The sequence below is a fragment of the Myxocyprinus asiaticus genome, chromosome 30 (assembly GCF_019703515.2).
Source record: "Myxocyprinus asiaticus isolate MX2 ecotype Aquarium Trade chromosome 30, UBuf_Myxa_2, whole genome shotgun sequence".
NCBI classification, from domain to species: Eukaryota; Metazoa; Chordata; class Actinopteri; order Cypriniformes; family Catostomidae; genus Myxocyprinus; species Myxocyprinus asiaticus.
In genome coordinates, this window is record NC_059373.1 from 22,029,178 (window position 1) to 22,056,696 (window position 27,519).

Consider the following 27,519-nt stretch of genomic DNA (forward strand, 5'->3'; position numbering starts at 1 on the left):
AACACCTCTCCATAGACAGGGATATCCATGCCAGCCAATTGGTTTCTATGTGATACAGATTAATTAATTAATGTCTTTGAGTGGAAGCCATGCAAAATAGGCTTTTTGTTGCGCTTGTGCATATAGCATGATATTGAACTCTGAATCGAACTCTTAACTGAGCAGTAATATGAGGTTACACAGAACTATAACTAGTGACTAGTAGGGGTAATCCAGAAACATGAGGCTTGAGTTAATCTGCAGTAACCCTTCTCTCAGCAGAGATGCTTAAAAAGGTGGGGCAAAGGGCCTCGCAAGTGTCAAAGAGCTGATGGGGATGGAATGTCCAGTTTAAGAATAAAATCTAGCTCTGACCAGATGGGGAAGAAAAAAAAAAAAAAAAATGAGAATGAGAGAATAGAGTACAAAAGATGGCCATAAGGCTATTTGGAGAGAAGACCCTTGGCCTTTTGCTTTAACCTGAGCCAAATGTAATCCTCTCACAACCATCTCTCTCTACAACCCTCCTGTATAGTTTTTTTGTTTACTCCTTATCCTTTTCCTCGCCTGCTCCTCTGCCCTGGAAAGCTGTTTGTAAAGTGTTTAGAGACCAGTTTCTCTTTTGATATTTGTGTGCAGATCTTGGTAAATGAAATATCAGATTATAGAGCAAAACAGTCTGGCTCGTTTTTTATTTTTATTTTATACATTTTTTTCATAGGGGAATTGATTATTAATGATTTATAACTTTTAAACCTGTAATGACTTACCATGAGCTCAGAAGTTGTTAATCGATGATAAATGCTTCTACTGAAGCCATCAGTCTGCGTTATTTCAACTTCATTTTTAATAAATTATGTTTAACAGTGGAATTCCTGGGGAAGAACTCCACTACCTATGATCCTGAGTGAGAAAATCCACCAATCAGAGAATTTCAGCAAACAAAGTGCACCAAAAGTGCCGATCAGCAACCGCACACTCCCGTGATGTACTGTGAATGGCACAATCGAGTCAGTCACCCTACACTCTCAAACTACTTGTAAATGTGTATATATCTAAATGTTTTGCTGTATAGTTTAAATATAATGATTTTATACTTGTAAAAAAACTGCTTTAAATCAATAGTTTTATGTTTTTCATCATTTTTAACTTGAATACATAATTCACAATGCTTCACGGGATTGCAGTTCATTCCCTCATGGAAGACGTTAAGTACACAGTCTTGTACTTAATACCAAATATATATATGTATATATATATATATATATATATATATATATATATATATATATATATATATATATATATATATATATATATATTAATACTTCTCTGCTTCAAATCAAAGTTTATAATGTTTGAGATTCACCTAAGAGCTCTTAGGTTTGGTTCATGTCTTAGAAAAAAAAAAAAAAAAAAAAAAATGAATGAGCAATATTACAAGGCTCTCTAGAATTCCTGATTTTGACATAATAAAGTCTCTTTCTTCTGACATAATACAGTAATTTAAACTCCAATTAATATTCCATGTTAATTTATTTATTTATCTGGTAAGTAGCCATGTAATAAATTGATAATGCACAGTCAGCCAGTCATTATCGCAAAGTATAACCCCTTCAGGGTGATAGAATACCCTCCAATGTTAATTTTCAATAATGACTGGCTGACTGCACATTTCCCCTTGCTGATATTATAACATTCCATATTAATTTTCCGTATTTCCTTCTCTTTCTCTCTCCCTCATTTGCAGGATATGGGGCCCTCCAGTATGCCATCTGTGCCCCTCATGGTGGGCTGTGGCATATCCTGCACGGCTCTATTCATTCTGCTGCTTATTTACGCTGCCTTCTGGAGGTGAGTTCAACAATATACCCCCAACTGACCCACAGCCAACAACACAGCACATACTTACCGTGCTTTTTTGAATGTAGATTTCAGGTTCTGCTGTCCTCTATTCCTTATAGGATATTAGTGTGCTATTGTTGTCCCATTCCCCTAGTTCACCGCCCGGCACTCTCTCTGCGCTAAGTATTTCAGGCTGCATCATCCCACGTGGGGTTGCCCAGAATGGAGTAGAGCGAGCAGCTGGCATGTGGTAGATCCACAGTTGGCCAAAACTGCAATTAGCAATAATTGGGAACAAATGAGGGACGGCGGGAGCTGCCTGTAGCAGGACAGGATTATGTGGAGAGTGGAAGTGAAGGCTAGTGTGGCTGCTAACAGCTCTGTGTGGCAGATGGCCTGGGACAGTCACATGACCGGCTAACACCACGTCCAGAAATTGGATGGCAATGGCTTGGACAAGTATTTGTTTCCTCAAAAGAATAACTCAGAACTTTCTCCACTCTTCAAGATGTCCCAAGATCAATGAAGTGAAAAAAGAAAATGTTATGGATCTCTGTGTATATATAGTGGCCCAAAAAAGAATTTAAAGACAGCAAAATATGAAACCAGGCAACTTCTAGATACAAATGATCCTAGACTTTTTCTCAGAACTAACTTATTTTTCATTTCTGCAATTACTTTTAGCCATCTGGACTCAGCCAGTCAGTGACCTCTGCTGGGACACACAGGTGTCCCAGCAGAGTAACCTCAGATGTTGTTTATCACATTTAAAGGGATATTTCACCCAAAAATTTAAATTCTGTCTTAATTTTACTCACCCATATGCTGTTCCAAACACATTTGACTTACTTTCTTATGTCGAACACTATATATATATATATATATATATATATATATATATATAAAAAATGTTTTTGGACATGTTCCTCCATTAAAAAAATAAAAAATAAAAAAATAAAAAAAACGTTTAAAATTTGTGTAAAGTGTTGAATGTTGCTTTACATTTGCCACTTGGTTTGATATATTATTATCTAATGCAATGACATTCATACATTTTTAAGTGTGACTTAAGTGCCCAAATACTTTTTACACTATATGGTTAGTTTTTGTGTTTGCATATGTGCTTTTTAATATTTCTATAAATGATATATGACTGCACAACATTTTGCATTACACATCCATCACACACTAAATAATGTCCACCCCCATCACATGAATCCCACGCAGAAGGTGGATCCTGCAATCCGATATTTTTATCCACTACTTGTACTTCCTCTCTCCCAGCTTACTGCATCTGCCACACCATCAGAAAGCTTATCACTTGCATCCTCTATCTCTCAGACCATTGATCCAGAGGACACTGCCATTGTCCTCCTGGGTAAAGTTGGCTAGAGCTGACATAGCAGATGAGGGCATTTTGTTCACTGACATTTGTGTGTAAGAAGCCTTTTTGGGGTTCATCTGCAGGTCATCGGAGATGCTTCTGAAGTTGTTACTGTTCAATGTAGCGTAAAAAAGAAAATTCTGCCTGCTTTAGTTGATAAATGGATCACGGACAATGTCAAAAACCTGCATATCGGTTCTCAGAAATAATCATATTGTCATAACTGTGCTACAAATTTTGTTGTATAAGTCTTCTAAGTAAAGTGGGGTCCAAAAGTCTGAGACTACTTGAGAAAATGCTTTTTTTTTTTTTTTTTTTTTTTTTTGCATTTTTCTTGTTTATTTATATTGTATTAGAAATTATATTATGAACAAGCCATTCTTAGTGAGAAGTTAAATGAAAAAATGAAAATGAATGGAATTTATTAGTACCATGTCTCCCTTTTTCTTTATTGAACACATGTGCTCAAGCTGGCAAAGACTCCACACGTTTATACAAAACCTGATGATCCGTGTTATCGCAGCATGATTTGAGAATGTTACAAAGATAATCTTGTATGTTTCAGTGGAAGCAAGGAAATCCGACCTTTTGTACAAAAGAGTCAGCACGGTCAACATTAGGAATTAGCTTTTTTGATTACTGATCTCTAATTTGTGCATATATTTCTTATTTTATGTTATGTCATGTCTTTGTTTTAACTGTTTTAAAATCGTAAAACATTTAGTTTATTTCCAGGTTTAAATAAAAAGGAAAATAAATTCTTGATTTCCAAAGTGGTCTCAGACATTTTGACTCTACTCTTATAGTATCTAGTTATTTAATAATATGTTATATTATGCTATCCTTTTGTTTCTAGTTCATTGTTTCTTGTACATAGTACATCTGAAGATTCAAGAGCATTGTCTTTGAAATAAAAATAGATTTTGAATCCCAGATTTTCAATGTGTACTTAGACTTCTGAAACTTACTGTATATATGTACTTTGTTTTTGTTTGTTTCTTTTCGGTTTTTTTTTTGTTTGTTTTTTTCATTCTCAGGTACATCCGTTCAGAGAGGTCCATCATCTTGGTGAACTTCTGCATGTCCATATTGGCCTCCAATGTGCTCATACTGGTAGGACAGTCCCAAACTCTCAGTAAGGTAAATATGTGCACACATGTATTTGGCTATTCCTGTTTATTATTCCTGATTATTATTATTATTATTATTATTATTACGCATAACATTTTTTAAAATAAAAATAACAAAAACATGAAACTACAAGACAAACATGCTCAAACTTCCATACATGAGGGCAATGCCGCCTCCCGGAATCTCACGAGACAGTAGTCTCTCTGAAACAGCTGATGGTTGTTTGTGCTTTCTCCAGGCTGTCATGACACCATAAGTGGCAACAATAAAAATGTAAGAAAGATCGAGTTGCAGGCACATTTTCTGGCAGACAGATGTGTAAAAGCCGCTGGAGGGTCAGCTTTGTGTCAGGCGTGTCAGTCACACTGAGAGAGAGTGAGATAGACTACAGAAGCACCATGGAAATAAGTGCTTCCATTCAAACTCGAGCTGTTGCTCAGAGCTACAAAGGAAGCCAAAGACTCCCAAAGAAACTGCTGCTCCTTTCCCCTCATTGCAGCCTTAATATTTCACTAAACTCTCGTATGTGGCATTAGTTTGAGAGAAGTACAGATAAGCCTAATTTCGGAACCATAAATGGTGCAGAATCTTTCTCATTTGCTGAGTGAGACAGTACTTAGCATTACAATATGCACCTCATTATTATATAAAACCTCTTGGTGAGATAGTCAGTGTACCACTTCTTATTTCCGTTTGCCGCTTACAGTAAATCATACTTTAATTCTAGCCTGCCATTTTCCTCAGAATTCAACCTGTAACTAACCCATTTTTGAAGTCTGTTCGCTTCATTTATGTGGGCCATATGCAAAAAAAAAAAAAAAAAAAAAAAAAAAAAGGATGAAATGTGCTGATCCAGCTAATTTTCACACACGGTGGACTTTTGTTAATGTCTGCAGCTCTTTGCCACTTCTCTCAATCACTTTATTTCTCCTCTCTCTCTCTCTCTCTCTCTCTCTGTCTTCTTGGCTTTGCTAACAAATAGCTGAGAGACATTTGCACCTCTAATGCCCTCATACCATTTTCTCACCATTCTGTTCTCATTTCTTAATCCCTATTTCTCTCTGTTTCTTTCTCTCTTTTCCTTTCTCTCTAGGGACTGTGCACTGTGACTGCTGCCTTTTTGCACTTCTTTTTTCTTGCCTCTTTCTGCTGGGTACTGACGGAGGCATGGCAGTCCTACCTGGCCGTGATTGGAAAGATGAGATCACGCCTCATTCGCAAGCGCTTCCTGTGCCTGGGCTGGGGTAGGGCACCACATGTATACACCAAAAATTAACATCAAAAGTCAAAAGTTATGTTATTAAATTCAGGGTGTCCATGGTCATGGAAAAACTAGATATATCAGGGAATTTTAAAAGTGTAGTTTCCAGGCGTGGAAAGATCATGGAAACTTACAGTGAATATGCATTTTTCTTGTTTTGTTCCTCTATAAAATATATCATCGGCTAGATATGGACCTTATTTGCAGTAACTCCATTTTTTTAAGGGAATGGCAATGAGGCTCTGAGGTAGAGACTTACAGTCTCTTTTATGGGTTGTACTGCTATTTAAAGTGTTTTGGATCGTTCCGCTGAGGAAATGTTGAAAAAAACATCTTACCAAAAAAAATTCAGTTGACAAAAAACATGAGTTGTGGGAAGTTAGATGTGATCCAGGACCGTTATGCAGTTTTTACAGTGGATGCAATTGAAGAGACGGTAAGCCCATCCCACAGAGCCTTGTTTTCATTCACGTCAAAAATCAAAGATGGCACTACTCTGAAGACAGTCTATTGCTCTTAAAGAGTAAAACCATAGTGATGCCCGATTTGCAAGTGAATTGTTCCTTTTAGTTGGCTTTTTTCAACGAACTGTTGAATTCAAACTCTCTTCGAATTGGTCAATTTGAAGTATTTTCAAAATAATTAATACCAACTGATTTACAAATTGTTATGAATGTTTTGTTTGCTAATCTGTGTGAATCTTAATGATTAAAACATTAACATGGGGGTGTTAGCAATGATTCATTAGTGATTCAGTCTCACTCTGAATTATTTACTTATTTTTATCCTAATACAGTCATTACAAACAACTGGAAAGATCATGGAAAAAACATAGAAATTCTATTGTAAAAAAAAAAAAAAAAAAAGGGATGGGAACACTTAAAAATGCAAAACACTCCAAATGAGTGATGCAGCGGTATAACATGCCATTTCTATTCAATTCAAACACATTACATTGTCAGGCATGTCAGTTTGCTTCAGTTTATCCCAATGACATGTCAAAAACATGCCAAGGGAACTCAATGTAATTGCTGTGTTGCAAGTCGGAGATGTCTGATCTGTGATAAGAAATGCATTGTGTGGCATCTCCCTAACACAAGCCACATCTGAAAACATCCTTAAAGGTGGTGGTTGCAGTGGCACACACACTTGTGTTTTAACTTATTGATCTACTATCACTTACATTAATTCATATGCCCTTTGCAGATAGGGTATCTGGATAGCGTTCCTGCCCACAGGGAGGTGATAGTGCCGAAAGATCTCAGCTATGATCAAAACGTAGTGAGCTGCAATGCTGCCTACTCCTACCTGGCACCTGCCTTCTTAGATGCTGTTCACATTGACCATGTTTTTGTGTCCATCTACTCTGTTTGTTCCATTGTTTATTCAATGTAAACATGCGCTGGATGGATGGATATCTATGATGGATGCCCCCTGTTTTTTTTTTTGTTTTTTTTTTTTTCAGCATTTCAGTCAGGAGGGCCCCGTTGGTCCCCTCCCTTCCATTGATTTTCTAAACCCGAGTTTTTCTAATTGCCTTTAATTTCTAGAGTTAATGAGAGCATTGTTAATTACATGAATATTTCAGAGGAGAGCTCATTATGTGTGGACGTGGCATGCAGACATAGAGAGAGAAGAATGGATAGGTCTAATTAGCACATGAGTAAAGCTGGGCTCCATGATGCGACCAGCAGGCCAGGGCAGAGAGCCCTCACCCCATACTGCTGTAATGTTCTCTACTCAGATAGGGGTGTGGAGGACGTAGTTCTGCAGTGTTAAGTTCACTGTATGCAGTAGTCTGTAAACTAAAACATGCATTAGAAAAATTTATATTTTCAGTTTTTTGTGCTTTATTTGTATTAGCAGTTTACATATTTTTTTTTTATTCATTGTCCATATAAAGGAGGTTCTGGCTTATATCAATTTCTAGTAATGTTATGGTTTACAGTACGTGCAATATCCTAACAAGATACCTATCATATTTCAAAATATTATTTGGAATGTTGCCAAGGTACATTGTTGAAAATTCCTTTAACTGAAAATTTCATTTCACAACTTCTTTATCTCTAAATAAACAATTTCCCAGAAAAACTTTTTTCTCAGAAAAAAAAATAAAAATAAATGTTTGGAACTGGCCCCATCCTCCAAGTTTATTTGTTGATGTTTCCTTTGTGTTTTTACTGTCAGCATAATAATTAATATTTTAAAAAATCCAATTTTGAATGTTCTAAGACTCAAGATGTGATATTTGAAAACCAATGTATGACCAGAATGTTATAGGGATCACATTGTCCTAGTTTGTTTCCCTAACTGTTTAGGCATAAAAAACATGCAATGCCAAAGCATTGACCTTTTTGTACACTGGAGGTGCACTAAATATATAGTATATATATATATAGTATATAATTATTTCTAGCAGCCTTTGCCAACATTACATGATACAAGTGTTCTCTCATTCTACAAGCATTAGTTCTGTTGCTGACATAAGCAAGAGGGCCACAGTGAGTGCTCTTTGTACTTCCCTCATGCAGTTCTCTTAGAAAACACAGAGGAAATGTTTACACTGGCAAACTTTGGCCTTCTGAAAGAAAGATGCATATATAGAGGCACATGGGGATTGTTCTCTAAAAAAGCAGTGTGTCTGAGGTCTGGAAGGGCACTGTGCACAAGGGGGGATGCTGTACCTGTACGCCATGTGCATTTGTCCATGAAAAGAGCACAAGCTAAGGAAAGTCACTGATGTGAGAAGAAATTACTTCAGCTAACTTCCCCTCTGGCTTCAGGCCATCTGAGCAGAAACAATCCTGAAAACTGACGGGGGGCAATCCTAGGTTGCATTTTCCATTCATAATTTTGCTTTCAGCAGTGCTTATCCGCTATTATATTGGGTGGACAATTTTCTTGTGTGCAGGTTAAATGTATAGCCTTTTTTGTTTCCATGCCATTATCCTTTCATCTTTTTTTTTTTTTTTTTTTTTTTTTGCAGGTTTGCCTGCTCTTGTGGTTGCTGTATCTGTGGGATTCACCCGGGCTAGAGGTTACGGCACACCAAGTTAGTAAGTATCAGTGATGCAGTGCAGTTACACATGGTAAATATAACATTGTTTATTTTTTTTATTTTTTTTTTATTTTTTATTTTTTTGCCATTCGTGACCAAAACATTGCTGAAAGATTCAAATGTTATTATGTGTTTGAAAGATGCAGAATACAGAGGTAGCTAAAACCGGAGGATAATTGACTAGTTCACTAGTCGATTAGTAAGTAAGGTGGAGTAATGATACATTTTTTAGCTTTAACATTTTTGGCAGCAGTGCTTCAAAGTGGATGAATAATAAAACCATCTCTTAATGTTGCATCACTAAATCCATTCCCTTTTTGATGGCTACAGCCATGGACTTTTGTTTCTAATTTATAGTCTATATACACATGCAATGATCTTTTGCCGTTTTCTCAAACCATCAGTTTTATGTTTTTTTAAGACAGGGTGTGAAGTTAAAAATAGTTCTGGAATGCAGCTCAAGACTTCTGAGTTTTCTTGCATTCTGTTGAATTAAGTCTTGCTGTTTTTGAATGCAAGAATGCGTCCTGTGTGAATGTTCCTAAGAAAAGTATCAGATTTTTTTTTTCTGGTGGACATGATTCTAAACCAGTTTAAATACAGTAAATAGGAGATTAATCATTCAGACAACCCACAGACTAGTCTACATTAAAAATGTTTTCTTTCTTTTTTTGTAAACATGCTTGCATATACAGTACAGTATACTCTATATTAAAGTAACAGGGAGATTTTATATGTAGAATTTCACATTAAAAATACAACCAAATTACATGAAAAACCACAGCAGTGAAAGATGCTTAGATACCTGGGGTTTTATGGATACCTCTTAAACAAGCTCTATACTGAGGCTCCAATGACGTTTCTTTGCAAGGGTGTTACCTGATGTTTCACTTTGACCTTTGATCTTAGAAGAAAGATCGTCTACATCTTAAGCAGGAGTTCCCAGATACTGGCATCTCGTCCCTTTGCTGTTCTTCCTCAATAATGACTATGGATTCCCTTATATTGGTGGCCATTTTCTGCTGCTCTGCATCTAATGGCTCCTGTCTGCTCCACTAAGCAACTGATTTAAAACAGGGAGCTCCCTGTCTAATCAGAGACAAAAGTTAAACAATGTGGCCTTTTAGAGCTTTATTTGGGTGCATCTGTCACATAGATTCCCTCAAATGAAAGGACAAGTTTTAAAGACAAGAAGCCTGTCTCCTCACATAAGCTCACCGTTGGATACATCAACTGCCTATTTACTTCATAGTCACTCTCTTACCTGCAGTCTCAACATTGCACTCTGATTAGGTTGTGTCAGAGTGTGTAATCTGGGGTTCCACTCTGAGCATACAAATGCATATATGATTGAGTGCATGTGTCTAACGACAAATTCAACAAAATTTTATTTAATCATAATTCGATGAATTACTGCTGCCATGATCATTAGAAAATCTACACAAACATCTCGTTTAAATGAAGTTCCTATATGCCTGGTGCAATTAACATTGCGTTATTACCAGCTGCAGGTAAAAAAGTGAAGAAAAAAAAGTGCTGAGTTTTATAAATAAGGCAGTATCAGCAAGTGTAACTTATATAGAAAACAGGAAAGAACACTGGAAAGAATGACTGACTTAATTTAAATACTCAATATCAGTTCTGTTAGAGCATGTTAAAGTGCTTTGTGAGTGGTTATTGAATAAGACGCAGGCTGCATTGAAATACCCAAAAGTGGTGCAGCTGTAAAGATGAGCAAAAATGACTTCCTTTTGATCAACGTCAACACCAATTCATTTTTCTCCAGTGTTTCGCAGTGTTTAAGTCTCTCTCTCTCTCTCTCTCTCTCTCTTTCTTTCTATTTCTCTCTCTCTCTCTCTCTCTCTCTCTCTCTCTCTCTCTCTTATTCTTTATCTCAAATTCAGTTGCTGGTTGTCTCTGGAAGGGGGGCTGCTCTATGCATTCGTCGGTCCCGCTGCTGTCATTGTACTGGTAGGTTTCAAACTCTCTGCTCTCCCACTGGTTAGAATTACTGTCAGCACGAGCTCCGCCCACTTTAATATAAATGTTAAATACATCACGCCTTGAGTCGAAGTGGAAAATATATCACTAATTAGATTAAAGTTGAGACTTATTCCATTTAAACTGTGTATATTTATCATCAGTATATCATGCTAGTATGCATGAGTGAACTTGATGAGTGCATTAGCTCAAAGCGAACAAAGTGTGTACATATTGTCCACAGCCCGGTCTCAGGTGCTAGTTTTCTGTGAGTTGGCTGCATTGTTTTTCATGGTCAGATGTGATTTGCGTTGTTTGTTTCTTAGTGGTGACATGAAGCGGCCCACTCAAACAAACAACTGTAAATGAGATTTGGGCATCTGGAGATGCTGGCTGCCTCCTTGGAGAGGCAAATCTAATTAATGGAAAAATAATTAATCTTGCCTCTAGCAAATAGTAGAGTGATGAGCCATTGTCTTAGTAAGCCCCTGGCTTGATCAGAATACGAACGGTGCACGTCAACATGTGGTAGACTTGGTAGGTTGATTAATCTTTGCGCAGACTGAAAATGCTTGTTTTGCATGTGTATTTTAGTGTAAAGTTGTTCTTTTACAATAGTTATTTTGCAAAAGATTCAAGCAACAATTCTCTTATTAAAGGAGGAGATTTCAATCTCAGCGCCTGTATCACTGGAGACAGAATAATTGTCATTGAATCACATTCAGAGTTTTGCAACATGAATACCATAGAAATTAATGTGTTGCGCCATAAAGTGAATCACACCAGTCAAAAATGATTGGTTCTGAAATTAAAATACGGTATTACCATTTTAGCCTATAGCACTGAATTCAAGGTTTTGCTATGGTTACATGAAGCAACTTGCACTGAATATGTTAGCTTAGCAGGCTAATTGGTTAGCATGCTAACTGAAAACACAACAAAAGAGAAATGTTTAATTGGGCCATTTGTGGATTTTGTTAAATCATCTGATATGCCATATAGTGCCTCCACATTGTTGTTGATGGCCTCATTATCCTGTCCATGTGGGAATGCCCGCCTATTATGTTCAAAACAGCTCTGCAAATCAGCCTGAATTGGTCTAATTGGTGGAAATGGACTGACTAATAACTAAGTAAACAGATCACCCACTCTGACCTCATCTACATCAAAAAACAACTTGAAATGACTTGAAACATGAAATGATTTTGTGAGTAAGCTGTTTTTTAGTGGCCACTCAGCTTAGGTGCACCTCCATGCCTTCGAACTTCATAACTCCCATTTGATGACTAATGATCTAAAAAGATGACTATTAAAAATACTAGCATAAAACAGTTAAATAGTCATAAAAGCTACACAAAAGCAATGTAACAAATGTTTAAGAACACAAACTTGATGCGACTTTTTTTTATCTGTTTTGAATAAATAGTATGTTAATAGAAACACAAAAAGTGATAGCATTGATGGCTTTTATTTTTTAATTTTTTTAATCTGTTAATCTGTGAAACTGAAAACATCAAATGCAAATTGAACATGAATTTAGATTGGACCAAAAAACACAAGAGAGTGGACTTTGCCTCATCATTTCAAAACTCCCCCACACACCACTGGTAAGACTACTTAAATCATCAAGCGATATGTTGTAGTACTTCCAGTCAGGCACTTCATAAAATACCCTAAACAAGTTATTTCAGATAATGGAATCACTTTGGCTTCCAATGGGAATTGGATTGAGTCTTGTACAACACTGCAATTTGTGTAGAATAGTCAGGTGGCTCAAAGTACCCAATGTTTCATGAGTTTTGTGGTCTTTCTATGGCCTTAGTCTAAGCTTCTCTACAGTGCTCTGTGTGTGCAGTGGGCAGCTGGCTGGAGCAAACTAGGTAACAATCTAGTTCTCATCCACTCATTTGCTTCTAGACTTAAATCTACAACACCTGTCACAGGCTGTTAGGAAGCCACTGATATAGACGTTCATGGGTCATCGGTAACCTCGCAGTTCTACTTTATTTTCCTACTACCTTAATTGTTTTTATACAGGAATGATGGCCAGCAGCACTAAACAGTACATATTATTTTCTTCCAACAATGAGAGACTGCAATTGGCATGTTTCTTATGTAGCATAATAAATAAATAAAAAAATAATTAAAAAATACAGCAGAGGGCCCCAAAATTTGGCTGTGTACATCTGTTGAGGTCTTTTGCCATCAAATTGGTATTTAATCTTGACAAACTATATAGAATTTGAAAGGTCTAAGACTCAAGCTTCAGTATTTCACAGTATTGTTTTTATATGATAGAAAAGTTATAGCAACAATTATGTCTACATTTATGTTTATAATTTTTTCAGAATAAAGTCTTCACCAGTTCATATAATATTGAGCTGACAAGACCAGCATAGGAATGTCCCTGGTGGAATGTCCCGGGTTCAATACTAAGTTCTTTCGACAGTATTTGTGGCATAATGTTGATTAAAGATTTTTTAAAGAGCAAAAATTGCTATTACAGTAATGCACGTACAATGGAAGTATATGGGCCAGGCAATAAACATATACAGTAAATACACACTGTTTCAAAAGTATAGCCACAAGACTTAAACGTTATACATGTTGTCACAAGATTAGTGTGATGGAATCACTTACTGACCTTCTTTCTGCAAATTTATATCCAATCCTTCAACTTGTCATGTCATGACCATGTAACTCTAGTAAAGCCACTAAAGCTGGGAACTTTCACATGATACATGAAAGGATACTATAGATTAAATTACAGTGACGTCACACCGCAGGCAACCTCGCTATTGGGTTCTTTTGAGCAGCAAATTTCAGTGGTGGATATGAGCAGCCCTGCAGTTTTAATAATCTTTTAAGCATTATATAATATTTTATTTTATTTTATTTTTTTATTTTTTTTATGTTAATACAATTTATTATAAAGTATAGCTGGTTCACAGTGAACAAATATGTGTATGTTCTTTCTGAACTATTGGCAATACAAGTTTAAACGTGGTAAAATAGCCCTATATGATTATGTAGGACATTTAACAGTTTGAACAGTAAACATCCTCAGAAGTTTAACACACTTTTAAAACCTGACAATTGTGGCATGTAAGAATGAAAACTACCATCAGACAATGCAATATGTGTCTTTACTGCTTAAATTATTGATTCCTCTACAGTAAATAATTATATTTTATCATTACATTGAATATTCAAACTTACTGAAGTCAAAATAAATGCAAAGGTACAATTTTAGAAGTATTATATTATTTGTATTCACATATCATTTTACAACAGTATAGTTTATCATACAGATATACAGTATAGTATATCTTCAGGACCAGCGTTGCGTTTTTTTCAAGTTTTTCATGTCTCATTCGTCCCGTTAGATCTTACATTGCTGTCTTGTTCATATAAGATCATCGTTAGATCATATTTGTCCTCATTTCTGGCACAGTGATTGCACTTTGAGAATTGTACAATTCCTTTGTGAAAAGTTCAAATCTACCAGCAGCTGTGGAGTAAGTGTGTTTTATTATAGCAGGCGCGATTACAATGACGATTATAAATCTGATTATGTCAGATCCTGAGATTGTCCCAATCCACTGATCCTAAGGGAAATTTGAAGAAGCACAAATTTCCAAAAACCCTTTTTGGGCATTTTTCATTAAATTTGAGCGAAGTGCCCACTGAACATTGTTCTTTTTTGCAATGCAAAAGAACCCAGAAGTGTAGGTATCTAGCACTTGTTTCTAAACAGCAATTTCATCTATAAAGGGACTGTTTGACTGCTTACCTGAAGAAAACTCCACTCACAGGAATTACGTCGGTAATACATTATCAAAAGTTCATCCACTTTGAAAAGTAGTCCCTCCTCAAAAAGGACAATTTATACATACACTGGTGGCCAAAGGTTTGGAATAATGTACAGATTTTTCTCTTATGGAAAGAAATTTGTACTTTTATTCACCAAAGTGGCATTCAAATGATCACAATGTATAGTCAGGATATTAATAATGTGAAAAATTCCTATTACAATTTGAAAAAAAAAAAGAAAAATTCTTAAACTACTTCAAAGAGTTGCCATCAAAAAATCCTCCACGTGCAGCAATGACAGCTTTGCAGATCCTTAGCATTCTAGCTGTCAGTTTGTCCAGAAACTCTGGTGACATTTCACCACTCGCTTCCTGTAGCACTTGCCATAGATGTGGCTGTCTTTTCGGGCATTTCTCACATACCTTACAGTCTAGCTGATCCCACAAAAGCTAAATGGGGTAAAGATCCATAACACTCTTTTCCAATTGTCTGTGTTTCTTTGCCCTCTCTAACCTTTTCTTTTTGTTTTTCTGTTTCAAAAGTGTCTTTTTCTTTGCAATTCTTCCCATAAGAGTCTTCTCTTTACTATTGTACATGAAACTGGTGTTGAGCAGGTAGAATTCAATGAAGCTGTCAGTTGAGGACATGTGATGCGTCTATTTCTCAAACTAGAGACTCTGATGTACTTATCCTCTTGTTTAGTTGTACATCTGGCCTTCCACATCTCTTTCTGTCCTTGTTAGAGCCAGTTGTCCTTTATCTTTGAAGACTGTAGTGTACACCTTTGTATGAAATCTTCAGTTTGTTGGCAATTCCAAGCATTGTATAGCCTTCATTCCTCAAAACATTGATTGACTGGTGAGTTTCTAGAGAAAATGATTTCTTTTTGTCATTTTTGATCTAATATTGACCTTAAGACATGCCAGTCTACTGCATACTATGGCAACGCAAACAAACAAACACAAAGACAATGTTAAGCTTCATTTAATGAACCAAATAGCTTTCAACTGTGTTTGATATAATAGCATGTGCTTTTATAGTACCAAATTAGCAATTTAGCATGATTACTAAAGGATAAGATGTTTGTGTGATGGCTGCTGGAAATGGGGCCTGTCTAGATTTGATCAAAAATTACTTGTCCTGACTATACTTTGTGATCAGGTGAAAGCACTTTTGTGAATTAAAGTACCAATTCCTTCTGAAACAGCAGAATTTGTACATTATTCCAAACTTTTGGCCATCCATGTAATTCAACAAAAATACAAGTACGCTAGCATTGTTTACTTCCATTTTAAGTGCAGTAACAAAACCCCTAATTTTTTGCAATTGGAACACATTCTTTAAATAACTTAACCCCCAAGACCACCAACCACTGTATGTCAGCTAGCTTCACCAGAAAGACCTTTATGGTTTACTAGCTTCATCAGATAAGTGTGTTGCTAAACAGCATAAACACCCTGGACTAGCATGTGAATTCACTCAGGTCTCCTTAGCATGGAATTAAATGCAAGAGCTACAACTTCCTTTTCAGCCCTAACTTCCTTTTCTATACTTACAACAAATAAACAGCTACTGTCTCTTTCCTGCAGGTCAACATGCTTATTGGAATAGTGGTCTTCAACAAGCTTATGTCTAGAGATGGCATCTCAGACAAGTCCAAAAAGCAGAGAGCAGGGTAAGTAAAAGTCAAAATGATGGACGTATGATAACCGTGTACTTCTGGACTTGCACCAAGTCACTCATTCACCATCGGCTTGTTGAAGGTTAAAAAATATCCTGTCAAAAATGTGTATGAGCAGTATAAATTACTTATGCTCAAACACACACACTACCACGAAAAGTCTGAAAAACCTTGCACTGAGAGCCAAGATATGACAGCTTCATTAATGGTCTTGTATTGATTTGGTGGCCTGCTAACCTTGAGCTAGTCCTCTGATAGATCTGTCATTAACTTAGTGTATATATTTAATGTTCATGTAACTGCACATACTGACAGGATCAAGGAGTCCTTGTGCTTTTTTAAATGCCTTTTCTGTGATGCCTTTGTTTGATTGGACACAAGGCAGAGTGAGCCATTAAACACTTGTGTTAATGAGTGGACTGTCACATCCCTCACCCCAAACACAAAGCTAAACCAAACTGAGATTGAATATTCCATTCCGCTCCATGTCTCTACCTTGCAAGAGTGTTCTAACCAAAATACCAGCTCTCTCACTTTAATTAAACTAATGCCACACTAGCTATTCCTATTTCTAAACAAAGATAAGCACACTGCATTGCTTGAATTGAGCTTGCAGGTCAACCAGCATCAAACTCATTGTGAGACGATCCTATGCTGAAGGCATTTGTGGGTCAACTATCCCTTTAATGCTCAAGATGCAACTAAATTAGTACTTCTAATAGCTAAGGATAGCCTCTCCACTTTAAATGCATGTTGTAAAAATGTCATTGAATTTGTGGTATTGTTTGGTGGACCACCATACAGATGTATTTGCTGGAAATGGTGGGTCTTACTAATTAAGTGAGGAGCTAATCAGAGATCTGAGCTAATCCAAAGACTGGATATTTGTAATCGCTCCAGGCAATCATTCATTTTGCAATTTTGCCCTAATTGATTTGCCTCTTTTTCCACTTTTCTGCTACTTAAATGTTTATGTGACAGGGAGACCAGTGCATAATGGGAGCTGCAGTGGCCAACTATAGATTTTTTTTTTTTTACAGTTAGTGGATTGTAAATTAAGATTTTCAAGATTTTCTATTTGAAAAGGCTCTTTTTAATAGTCATACTCTCTCTCAGTGTTTCTCATCTGTCTTATACACATACATATGCAACATTGTGAATTGGATGTTTGGTTATAAGTAGTGCTTGCTAAATCATGCATCACTATTATTTATGCTCATGTATTTAGAGTTAGGGGTTTGCTCAAAGCTCCTGATCCCAGGTATTAAACTTTGGTGCATAACTTGTCCATCATTTGTGCTACATACATGAATGATACCTCAAATTATGCATCTCATTGAAGAGAGATAGCCTATGTCTTTTCTAAGAGATCAAACTTGGCCTGGCTCAGGAAAACCCTAAAAATAAAACCCCGAAGCCTTGAATTTGACTTGGATTTGAAGGGCATGAATTTGGACATCAATCCCAATTTATCTTTTTCTATCTAACACTCCATTTCCCGTTTTTGAATTCAAAACATCCATATATAAACTCATAAACACAAAGACTATAATTTGTATTATGCTTGCAGAGTTTTTAGGTTGTGTATATGAGTGTATTAAAGTCCATTCTGTTGCAATAAGCTGCCTCTGCTCTTAGTTGCTTACCCCGTTTGGCCCTCATTTCCATATTTGTGATGTTCTGAAGTCTATGGCATGAGGCTGTGCTTTTGTTTTCTTTATGGTCCCAATCAGCCATCATCAGCCATCAAATGCTTTGATTGCAATGACTTAACAAACATGACCACATGAGTTTGCAGCCAAGCATAGAAAATCTAATCAGTGAATTTGGTAAAGCACCTTAAGCACAATGAAGAGATGGATTCTGTTCAACCATTCAATTTTTAAGAATGAATAACCACAATCTTAACTGCTAAAAAAAGATCTATTCTTAATCAGTATCTTTGTTGTTTGACAGAAAAAAAAAGAAAAAAACAAAACCTCTTTTATGACCCTATTATGATTCTAATTAACATTTTTTATAACAAAATAAATTTACCTGAAAAGCAAATTTGCATAAAGTTTACTATATATATCAGACAATATACAGCATATTGAATATTACTGTTTTTTTTTGTTTTTTTTTTGTTTTTTTTTTGTTTTTTTTTGTCTTGTTCCTGTGGCAGATTTGTGCTTGTTTTAAGCATAACACATTTCAGCGTCCTAACCAGACACTGCAAAAGCAAGCCATTAAAGCTCTTCCATGGAAATTGTTTTTGTCCACAGCAGTCACAACTGCAAAAAGTGACGGGACATTTTGGGGGGATTTCACTAAGAATGAATTGCACCTGGTGAAAGTGCCGTTTAGTTGCATGGTCTGTCTGCACTGGTTTAAAGCCCGATTTACTGAAAGCAATTTGCACCTTTAGCAAATCGATCTTGCGGGCCGGTTCTGAGTGCTATACAGCAGAGGATGCAGCAATCACCACAATATGACACAGTCTGCCGGGACTGAACAGCATCAGTCCCTCTACGGTGATCCAGACACCAGAATCATGTCTTTAACATACCAAAAGTGTGCTTGGTTACACCGCACATATATATATATATATATATATATACTGTACATGCATTTTATATTGCTCTTCTTAATCATTTGATCATTATTAGATGAATTACTCCTTACATGATCTTTAAAATAAAATTCAGTTTACCTCCTGGTTTCATCTGGCTGTAATAGTGCGATGTGATTTGCGGTAGGCTTTTTTGTGAATGATTTTGTGAAAGGAGGTGTGTTTATGCAGAAAGGAATGGCAATGACTTATTTTAAATACCTAAGATTCAATGCAAGTTCAGCGCTGATTGCGGCTACTTTTGCTCAAAAGTGGTAAAACAATTGCATGTTACGCTTGGTAAGGACAATCATGTAAAGCGACGAGGGACAGGACATTTCACTGAAAGTTACATGCATGTATCTACTGTATACTGTATATGAGGCATCACGATGGGTAGTCCTGCCCACTGTGAAATCTCATTGGTCAAAAATCCCTCTCCACATGACTGTACATTAAATGTGTAATTCTTTCTGATAAGATTTTGTAACATCGTGCAACAGTTTCTCATTCAGGGGCCGTTTACACTACAAAGTTTTCAACTAAAAACGGAAAACTTTTTATGCGTTTTGGCTGTTCGTTTACACGACAACGGCGTTTTGGAGCCTGAAAACACAAACTTTTGAAAACGGGTTTCAAAGTGCAAACGATGACGTCATGCGCACGAGTATTACGTGTTATATAAAGAATGATGGATTGATAGGCATCAATTTGAGATGTATAATTATCAATATAAATACTGGTGTCTGTGCAAATAACTATAATCAACAATTTATTCATTTAGAATGTTTTATATGGAGTGTGAACATTGTACAGTAGGCAGAACCTGCAATTTGAAAATCTTGAAATTAATGTATGGATTCAGATGGGAAAAATGTATATGTATTTTAAATGTTATTTATTTATTTATTTACTTAATTTTATTTGATGTACCTTTACCCTGCAATTCATTCACCCACCGCTTATGTATATAGCCTATAGACAGAGAAGTGATGCCATGTACAGTATTCAAAGATATGCTTAGAATATGAAAACATGAGGCAGTGAAAATCCATGTTAGATCCAGTGTACACAAGACCTCTCTCTCTGTCAGAAGATATCCATATATCAGAGTTCTGTCTGATATCCAAAACCAGTCAACATCAACAGCTTGTTATGTTTACTTACTCTCCTACCAGCCCAAGAGTCAGCAGGGGGAATACAGAAGAAGGCAGGAGATGAAGTGATGGTAAAAATGAGCAGAGTTTATTGAATAATCTTGAGAGTTCAGTCTATAGGCATGCACGCGAGTACTTCAAAACAACACGCGAGACATTCAAAACTACAATGGCGGACTACAGGACTGTGTTTGTGCTGCTCAAGATTTTGAGTTTATTGACACTTCTCCAGCAAAGTAATTGTAGTAATAAAGCAACCTCATCGTCCGTCCAGACAAAATTGCTCGATGCTTTCGCCATCTTCATTGTTTGTATTCACCGCTCTGTGGAAGAATGCTTATGTGCGCAGGCGCGTAGTGTTTCTAAACAAAGTGACATTGCCAACTACTGGCCTGGCATGCATAATACAGTGTTTTTAGTCGTTTTCGCGGATCCGTGTGAACGGGGATCGTTTTGACAACGTTGTCGTCTGTACGCGAAACTTACAGTGTGGATACATTTATTTTCATTGGAAACTTGTATGTCACACCTGGTTACCACACACTTAAATCTCACTTTTTTTTTTTTTTTTTTACTAAAAAAGGGGGGGAAATCTGCTAATGGAACAAGACAAAATACACTTATATTTACAGATTCACATACATTATCTGTCAGCTCAAGATACAGGTGTCTTTTTTCTGATAGGAAATATATTTGTTCCCTTTTATATTGTTAGTATGCCTGTTACACTTCAGACACAAATTTATTTACAAAGCTGAGGGGGATTGTTGCGGGGTTCATTAAAAACTGAACTTCCTGGTTAATGACCTGAGGGAGTCCAACCTGGATTCGCTGATCTGCTTTCTTACAATGCCTACACAAATCAGAGGGTCATGGACGATATCAAGTGTGTGTGCGTGCAAGTGTGTGTGCAGCGAGATATTATCTTGCACTCTGCAGTAATCTTTCTCTTTACTGAATGTTTTCACACACACACACACACACACACACACACACACACACTTCAGTGAGCGGCTAAAGTAGGATTGTCTTTGCAGCTCCCATGTGCCTCATCTGCTTATTGTTTATGATCTGCAATCACATTTTACTGTGTTGCTCCATTTTCTCATTGCCTTATTCCACTCATTCGCTCCCGCTCTCAAGCTACTTTCACGCTGTGACATTCACTATGAATTGCAGTTGCTCACTGCTGATGCTTTACTCTTGACATTACTTTAATTTTGTCTCTCTCTTTTCTTTTTCCTCTCTGTTCTGTGCTCCCTCATGTACTTGGGTTGGCTTTTTGCATTCCATTTGAAATTCCCCTCAAATCCACATCTGTATGTGTGTGCTGGTGTGAATGTGTGTATATGGATCTGCATGACTGTCTTTTGGTTAACATATTCCTCCCCACCTCCTCGCTTTTGCCTCGTGTGTGTCACGTCCATATTTTTCTTGTGTGTGTGTTGGGTCCTGAAGCCCGCCATTGGAGGCGCGTAGCAGGCTGCTCCTGAAATGCTCCAAGTGTGGGGTGATCTCCAGCACGGCCCTGTCCAGCTCCACCGCCAGCAGCGCCATGTTAGTCTCATTCCATATTCTCTCTTTGGCTCTCTTTCTCTCTCTATCTCTTTCTTTTTATCTTTCTCTCTCTAGAGACCAACACTGACAGTAAGAGAAAGAAACTGTTCAAAGAGCCGCCCTCCACTGTCCTCATGCTCCAAAACACAAATACATGCTCATGAATACTAAAGGTTGGGTGATATGTCCGATATTCACAATACATTTGCAATGATTTGTGGAAATATTTTCGCAATCCTTTCTTGTCTCGTGATTTCAGTGATAATGAGAGTGTTCAGACAGATTTTTCAATAGCATCTCAAATGCAGTAGGAAAAGCGGTGTTTGAGCTGGTAGGATTGATTCATTTCTGTGAATCAGTTTAAACTGTTTGCATTTTTTAATCGATCAACTTAGTCCCATAGAATCAAGGTAATACATCTGTATTTTTGCTAAAAAAAAAAAAAATCTACATGTCTCGTTGTACATATCTTAGAAGTTTCCTGGTGAAATGATCTAGAATGATATTTCAAATTTCAGATTAGAATTACACATTTTTTTTTATTCCTTTTTATACAAATCACGAGTATAGCAGATCATAAATTCATAAACACTCGTTGCCCTGTTCCTCACACAATGCTATCATACAACATCTAAACACTTTTAATTTAGCACATGACTTGTTAGGTGATACATTTTAAAGTTTGCCTTACATAACTAAACTGCATTTACAAGCTTGTTCGAGTGCTTTTAAACTGCGCTGTAGCACTCAGCTGATAGACTGTTGCACTTGTGATGCAAATAACTGGGGTACGAGTCCTGAAGAGTCAACACAAGAGACGAAGGGGTCATAGAAGCACCACAAAATGATTTGGTTGCTTTAGCAATTGTGTTTTTTTATCTCACAACTGCTTTGTATGGCACTATCGGTTAAGTTTAGGGTAGGGAGATCAGTTTTTTTTTTTGTTTTTTTTTAACTCTATGTCACCCTTTCAGGCCATTTAAGTGCAAATACATAAATAATGAGATGTATTGAATATCAAAAAAGCTAAAAAAAATAAAAAATAAAATAAATAAATAAATTATTAGATGGATTTTTTTTTTTCTTCCACTTTATCATCCAGCCCTAATTCACAAACACAAATATGGAGAGGTATGCTCTTTGAAGAGGCAAAGAACCAGAGTGTGGATCAAGAGCCACCTCTGGTTCTTTTGGCTTTAAAAAAAAAAAAAAACATTAAAAAATCTGGACTCATCTGTGCTATTTGCTGGAGGGAGTCATTTTATTGAAATGATAATGAAATGAATGACAGTGCTTCTCTGTTCTTCTTTCTTTAGTAACTTTTTTGTTTGTTTGCTTCTCATCTCATTCTTGCTTTCTACATTTGTCTTTGTCTCTACTTTTGAGTGGAAATATGTGTGTGTGGCATCATAATACAACTTCCATTTATAGAATTTAGTAACAAAATAAAAGGCTTCTTAATGGAAGGACCATGTTTACACTGTCCCACCAATCACAGTGCTGAATATATACAGTATAAACAGCTGCATACCATACCTGCTCCATCCCAGCTGTCCCATTTCTCTTCATAATAGTTTGAACTTTATGTACAGCAGGGGTCTTCAAAAGGGGGTCCCTGTCAATTATTATTTGATCTTAAACTAATTTATCTGAAATTTCTAAATGTTTCATTGTCTCTAGCACATTGAAAGTTTTAAGTAAAATTAACATGTAATATGCAATCATTTTACTCTATACAGTACATGACAAAGTAATACTTTGATGACTTTGATGATGTAAGCATCATTAAGTAAGTAAATACATCAATATGGTACTATACGTGTGTTATTATAAGCCAGGCTTACAATGCAACAATAACATTTTAAACACTAAAAGGGTTCCTGCTCCTTTTCTGTATCTGCCAAGGAGGTAAAAAGGGTTAAAGACCCTAAATGTACAGCAAATCAAATCTATCTATCCTTTTCCCCATTGTTCTTAATCATTACATGAGCATGGTAACTTGTAAAGTCATGTTTTAGATTTGCATTCTCCCACTTCCTACCTTTCATTTTCTCACTCATTGCTAATGAGTAGAGAAAGTTATCCATCCCATGTCAGTCACATGCAGGAGACTGAGTCAATACAGTGTGAACAGGTTAAATTGATGCAATTGGTGAGCCCTTGCTGAGCTCAAATAGGCAGCCCCAAATTATACCTGATATTTACCCAAATGTGCTCTGCGTGATAGGAGAATGAAAACGCTCCTTTAGGATAAGCAATATGTTGGAAATGTTGTAAGGAATGTTAGAATGAGTAGTCAGCACTATGAACAGCAATTGTTATAAGCCCGTCCTAAAGAGACACTGGATTGAAATAAATTAAACTTGATGTGTGTAATTTCTGTGCAACTAGCACCACCAAATTTAATTAAAAAATAAGCACTGTTTTCAAACAGGTTTCCCCAACATCCACCATATTCCATTGGTCAACAAACAAATAGTCCCAGACCAAACTCACACCATTGGTTGAGTAAATGTTGCTGTGATTTTGATGATGCTATGGTATGGTAGTTTGGCGGAAAATAATGTTAACCATAGGTTATCAGATCTCAATAGTCAGATATTCTGTTGCAATATAAGCACTTAAATAATAATATTTACGCTGCATTGACACTCAGTTACATGCTGTTCTGTTTCTAAATCCCATTGATGCTCCCATTGCTAACTATTATAGCAGTAATACTTGATGTGAATGGGTAATAATTGCAGGTGCAGTGATGTGACCACCTTGGGGCTTGGAAGATGAACTGCATTTTGTATTCTCTCTACAGTGCATCTTTATGGAGCTCTTGTGTGGTTCTCCCCCTGTTGGCGCTCACATGGATGTCAGCAGTGCTGGCCATCACAGACCGCCGCTCCACCCTTTTCCAGGTGCTCTTTGCCGTCTTTGACTCAGTCCAAGGCTTCGTCATCATCACAGTGCATTGTGCCATGCGCCGAGAGGTCAGTAGATTACATCTATGACTTAAACACATAATGCAAACAGCAGTCATAGTTATCTATAAGAGTGCACTGATCATTCAGCCACTGAACTAAATAGGCCAGTCTTCGTCTTTAATTTATGATCAGATGATCATGCCTAGATTCGGTCCCAGTTTTTTATTTGCATCATGCACAAAATCACACATACCCTGCTAGTCTAATGTATGAGCACTTGCTCAGCCCTCAAAACATAACATTGCGGCCACTGAAGGGTGAGTTGTTGGCAATTCTAAGCATTTGTGTATTCAAACTTTCAGACATGCTGTAATTCAGATGAATATGCCTCGTTGTTTTAAAAATGTGTCTGAATTACATGTGAATGAATTGTAAGTTGCCCATTTTCCAGAGTCATTAAGGTAGAAAGTGTAATTTCTGACTCACTGTACGAAGAGGAAAAAGATACTGCCATCAGATGTAAAAATGAAATAAATAACAACAAAAACATACACAACAAATCTGAGTAGGAGATCAACAGTTACAGAAATACTCAAACCAGCCTGTCTGGCAACAACAATCATCCATGTGATTATCTAATCAGCCAATTGTGTGGCAGCAGGGCAGTGCATAAAATCATACAGATACGGGTCAGGAGCTTCAGTTAATGTTAACATCAACCATCAGAATGGGGACAAAAAGTGTGGCATGATTGTTGGTACCAGACGGGCTGGTTTGAGTATTTCTGTAACTGCTGATCTCCTGGGATTTTCACATACAACAGTCTTTAAAGTTTACTCAGAATGGTGCCAAAAAAAAAAAAAAAAAAAAAAAAAAACATCCAGTGAGCGGCAGTTCTGTGGATAGAAATGCTTTGTTGATGAAAGAGGTCAACAAAGAGTAGCCAGACTGGTTCGAACTGACAAATTCTATGGTAACTCAGATAACTGCTTTGTACAATTGTGGTGAGAAGAATATCATCTCAGAATGCTATTCTGAGATGCAGGTTGGCACTGTTTTGGTGGCACAAGGGGAACCTACACAATATTAGGCAGGTGGTTTTAATTTTGTAGCTGATCAGTGTATAACTGCAGCATATTGCAAAAGTGTGGCAAAGGGAACTTTAAAAAGAAAATTGGTCATCGGAGTAGCATCAGCCGATCGCAGTGTTAACATATCGGTGATCAGTATTGGCCTTAAAATTCCTGATCGGTGCACCACTAGTTATCTATGTAGGGGAGACCTGGGAGTGTTTTAACATTGGTTGAGAAATAAAAAAAAATATTGTATAACAATTAGTTTGTACATTTGTAAAACAACAAGTAAATTTGAAAACCAAAATTCATGTACTAAATGTAAACTCCATGTTTTCTATTAGTGTTAAAACCCTACCCACAATGATTTTAGGGTAAAAATAGCATGATATATTATTGAATTTGCTTTGGTGTTCAAAAATTTAGCTTGGGTAGCCACCGTAAAAATTTTAATGAAGTAAAAATACTGCATAGTTTAGGATGTGGACTCGGATGATGTCTGTCTTTTTGATCTTGCAAACAGCTTCTAGAATCCAGTACAATGCTTTGTGTGTGACTGGCCACAACGATATAAAAAATAAAAGTTTCATTGTTTTACTATAAACCAGGACAATCCTAGAGGACAATCGGAGGTGTATTTAAATGGAGTTTAGAGGAGGATTTTTATTTGAGTCCATTACTTAGGAATAAAAACTTGGCTCTGCCTGCTGCAGCATTCAATATTTTGAAATAGCACTTCCTTCATGTAATAATGGGCTGGTCAGACCAGCCATAAATAAATCAACTGATGGATCAAACTATAGTCAGATTGCAGTGGTGTCCCAGACACAGTGTAGCCTTACCCACAATACAACTGTGCTATGTTGCAACTCTCCAGCTCGGAGTAACTTGGCTGACTTTCATGTATAGAGTAGATCACAATATGCAGCTTGAGTTTGACGAGGGAGAGGAAAAATCAGTTCTAAATCACTAAGCCATATTTGTTAAATCAATATCACAAAACCAAGGGATTAGAGTAAAATAAATCCTGGTAATACTTTAGTAAATATATGAAAAGCCCTGCCAAGATTTTATGTAATCCCTAATAGCTTTAGCAAAACAAGAGAGCGAAGTGTGGTCCCAGATTCTTACGCTATATGTGTGGTTTGATGTGTTAATTACACACTGTTAAATGGCAGAGCCAACAATAGAAAGGCAGCTATCTTGATTAGAATAGAGGAATATGAGAGAGAGAGAGAGAGAGAGAGAGAGAGGAAAGGGAATAGTTTGTTCCCATGCATTAGTGAAGATAGAAAGTCTTGAAGGCATGCCATTGGGTATCGCTCTGATATGTCTACTGCTTTGAATAGGCAATCATTTATAAACAGGCACTGAGAATGAGACGGTCTCTCTCTCTGTTTTGCAAAGCAACCTTGTGTTCCTGCACATCATGATTTTAGTTGTAGGGAGGGGGACTTATTAGAGATGCTGGTCCAGGCCAGAGAATTGCGTTGCAGCATGATAACTCATGCTCAGTTAAGTAGAAAGGGAAGGGATTTACTAAACATTGTAGAGAATGCACAGTCAGTCTAATAAATAAAGTGTTTCAGCACCATATGCTAGTGGATATTCCTAGGACACGAGTAGATTAAATTGTAATTTGTCCATAACCTTTGCGAACCATAAAGGTAATGTGCAACATGTTGTAGTTGTAAAAAGTGTAATTTCTTTCTTGTGAAGCCCAAACGGAGATGTTAGTCAGAATGTTAAGGACCGGAAGCCTCAGTCACCATTACACTGCATCTTTTTTTCTTTTTCTTTTTTTTTTTTGTACAATGAAAGTGAATGGTGACTGAGCCTGTCAGGATATAACATTCTGTCTTTTGGGCTCCATAGAAGAAAGTCATTTAGGTTTGAATGAGAGTGAGTATATGATGACATGCATTGTCATGCATCCATATATGCCTATAAAACCTCAGTCATTATCTATTGTGTTCCCTGTTGGCATGAAAAAGCTCTGATCTTCTTGGTTAAAGGAAGACACTGTGCTTTCACTTGTTCATTCCGTATGCGTTGTGACCATAAATCTGTATGCAAATGAGTGGCATTTCATTGT

At 36.7% G+C, this 27,519-nt stretch overlaps 1 protein-coding gene across 1 annotated transcript in view; it reads left to right on the forward strand.

Moving 5' to 3' along the window:
* adgrb2 (adhesion G protein-coupled receptor B2) overlaps positions 1-27,519 on the forward strand; it is a 445,556-nt gene that overhangs the window by 372,094 nt on the left and 45,943 nt on the right. The window contains exons 18-25 of the mRNA XM_051664567.1: positions 1,730-1,833; positions 4,246-4,348; positions 5,433-5,583; positions 8,587-8,656; positions 10,563-10,629; positions 16,041-16,126; positions 21,338-21,436; positions 24,246-24,417. Of these exons, the coding sequence (XP_051520527.1) occupies positions 1,730-1,833; positions 4,246-4,348; positions 5,433-5,583; positions 8,587-8,656; positions 10,563-10,629; positions 16,041-16,126; positions 21,338-21,436; positions 24,246-24,417 (852 nt within the window). The remainder of the gene's footprint in view (positions 1-1,729; positions 1,834-4,245; positions 4,349-5,432; positions 5,584-8,586; positions 8,657-10,562; positions 10,630-16,040; positions 16,127-21,337; positions 21,437-24,245; positions 24,418-27,519) is intronic.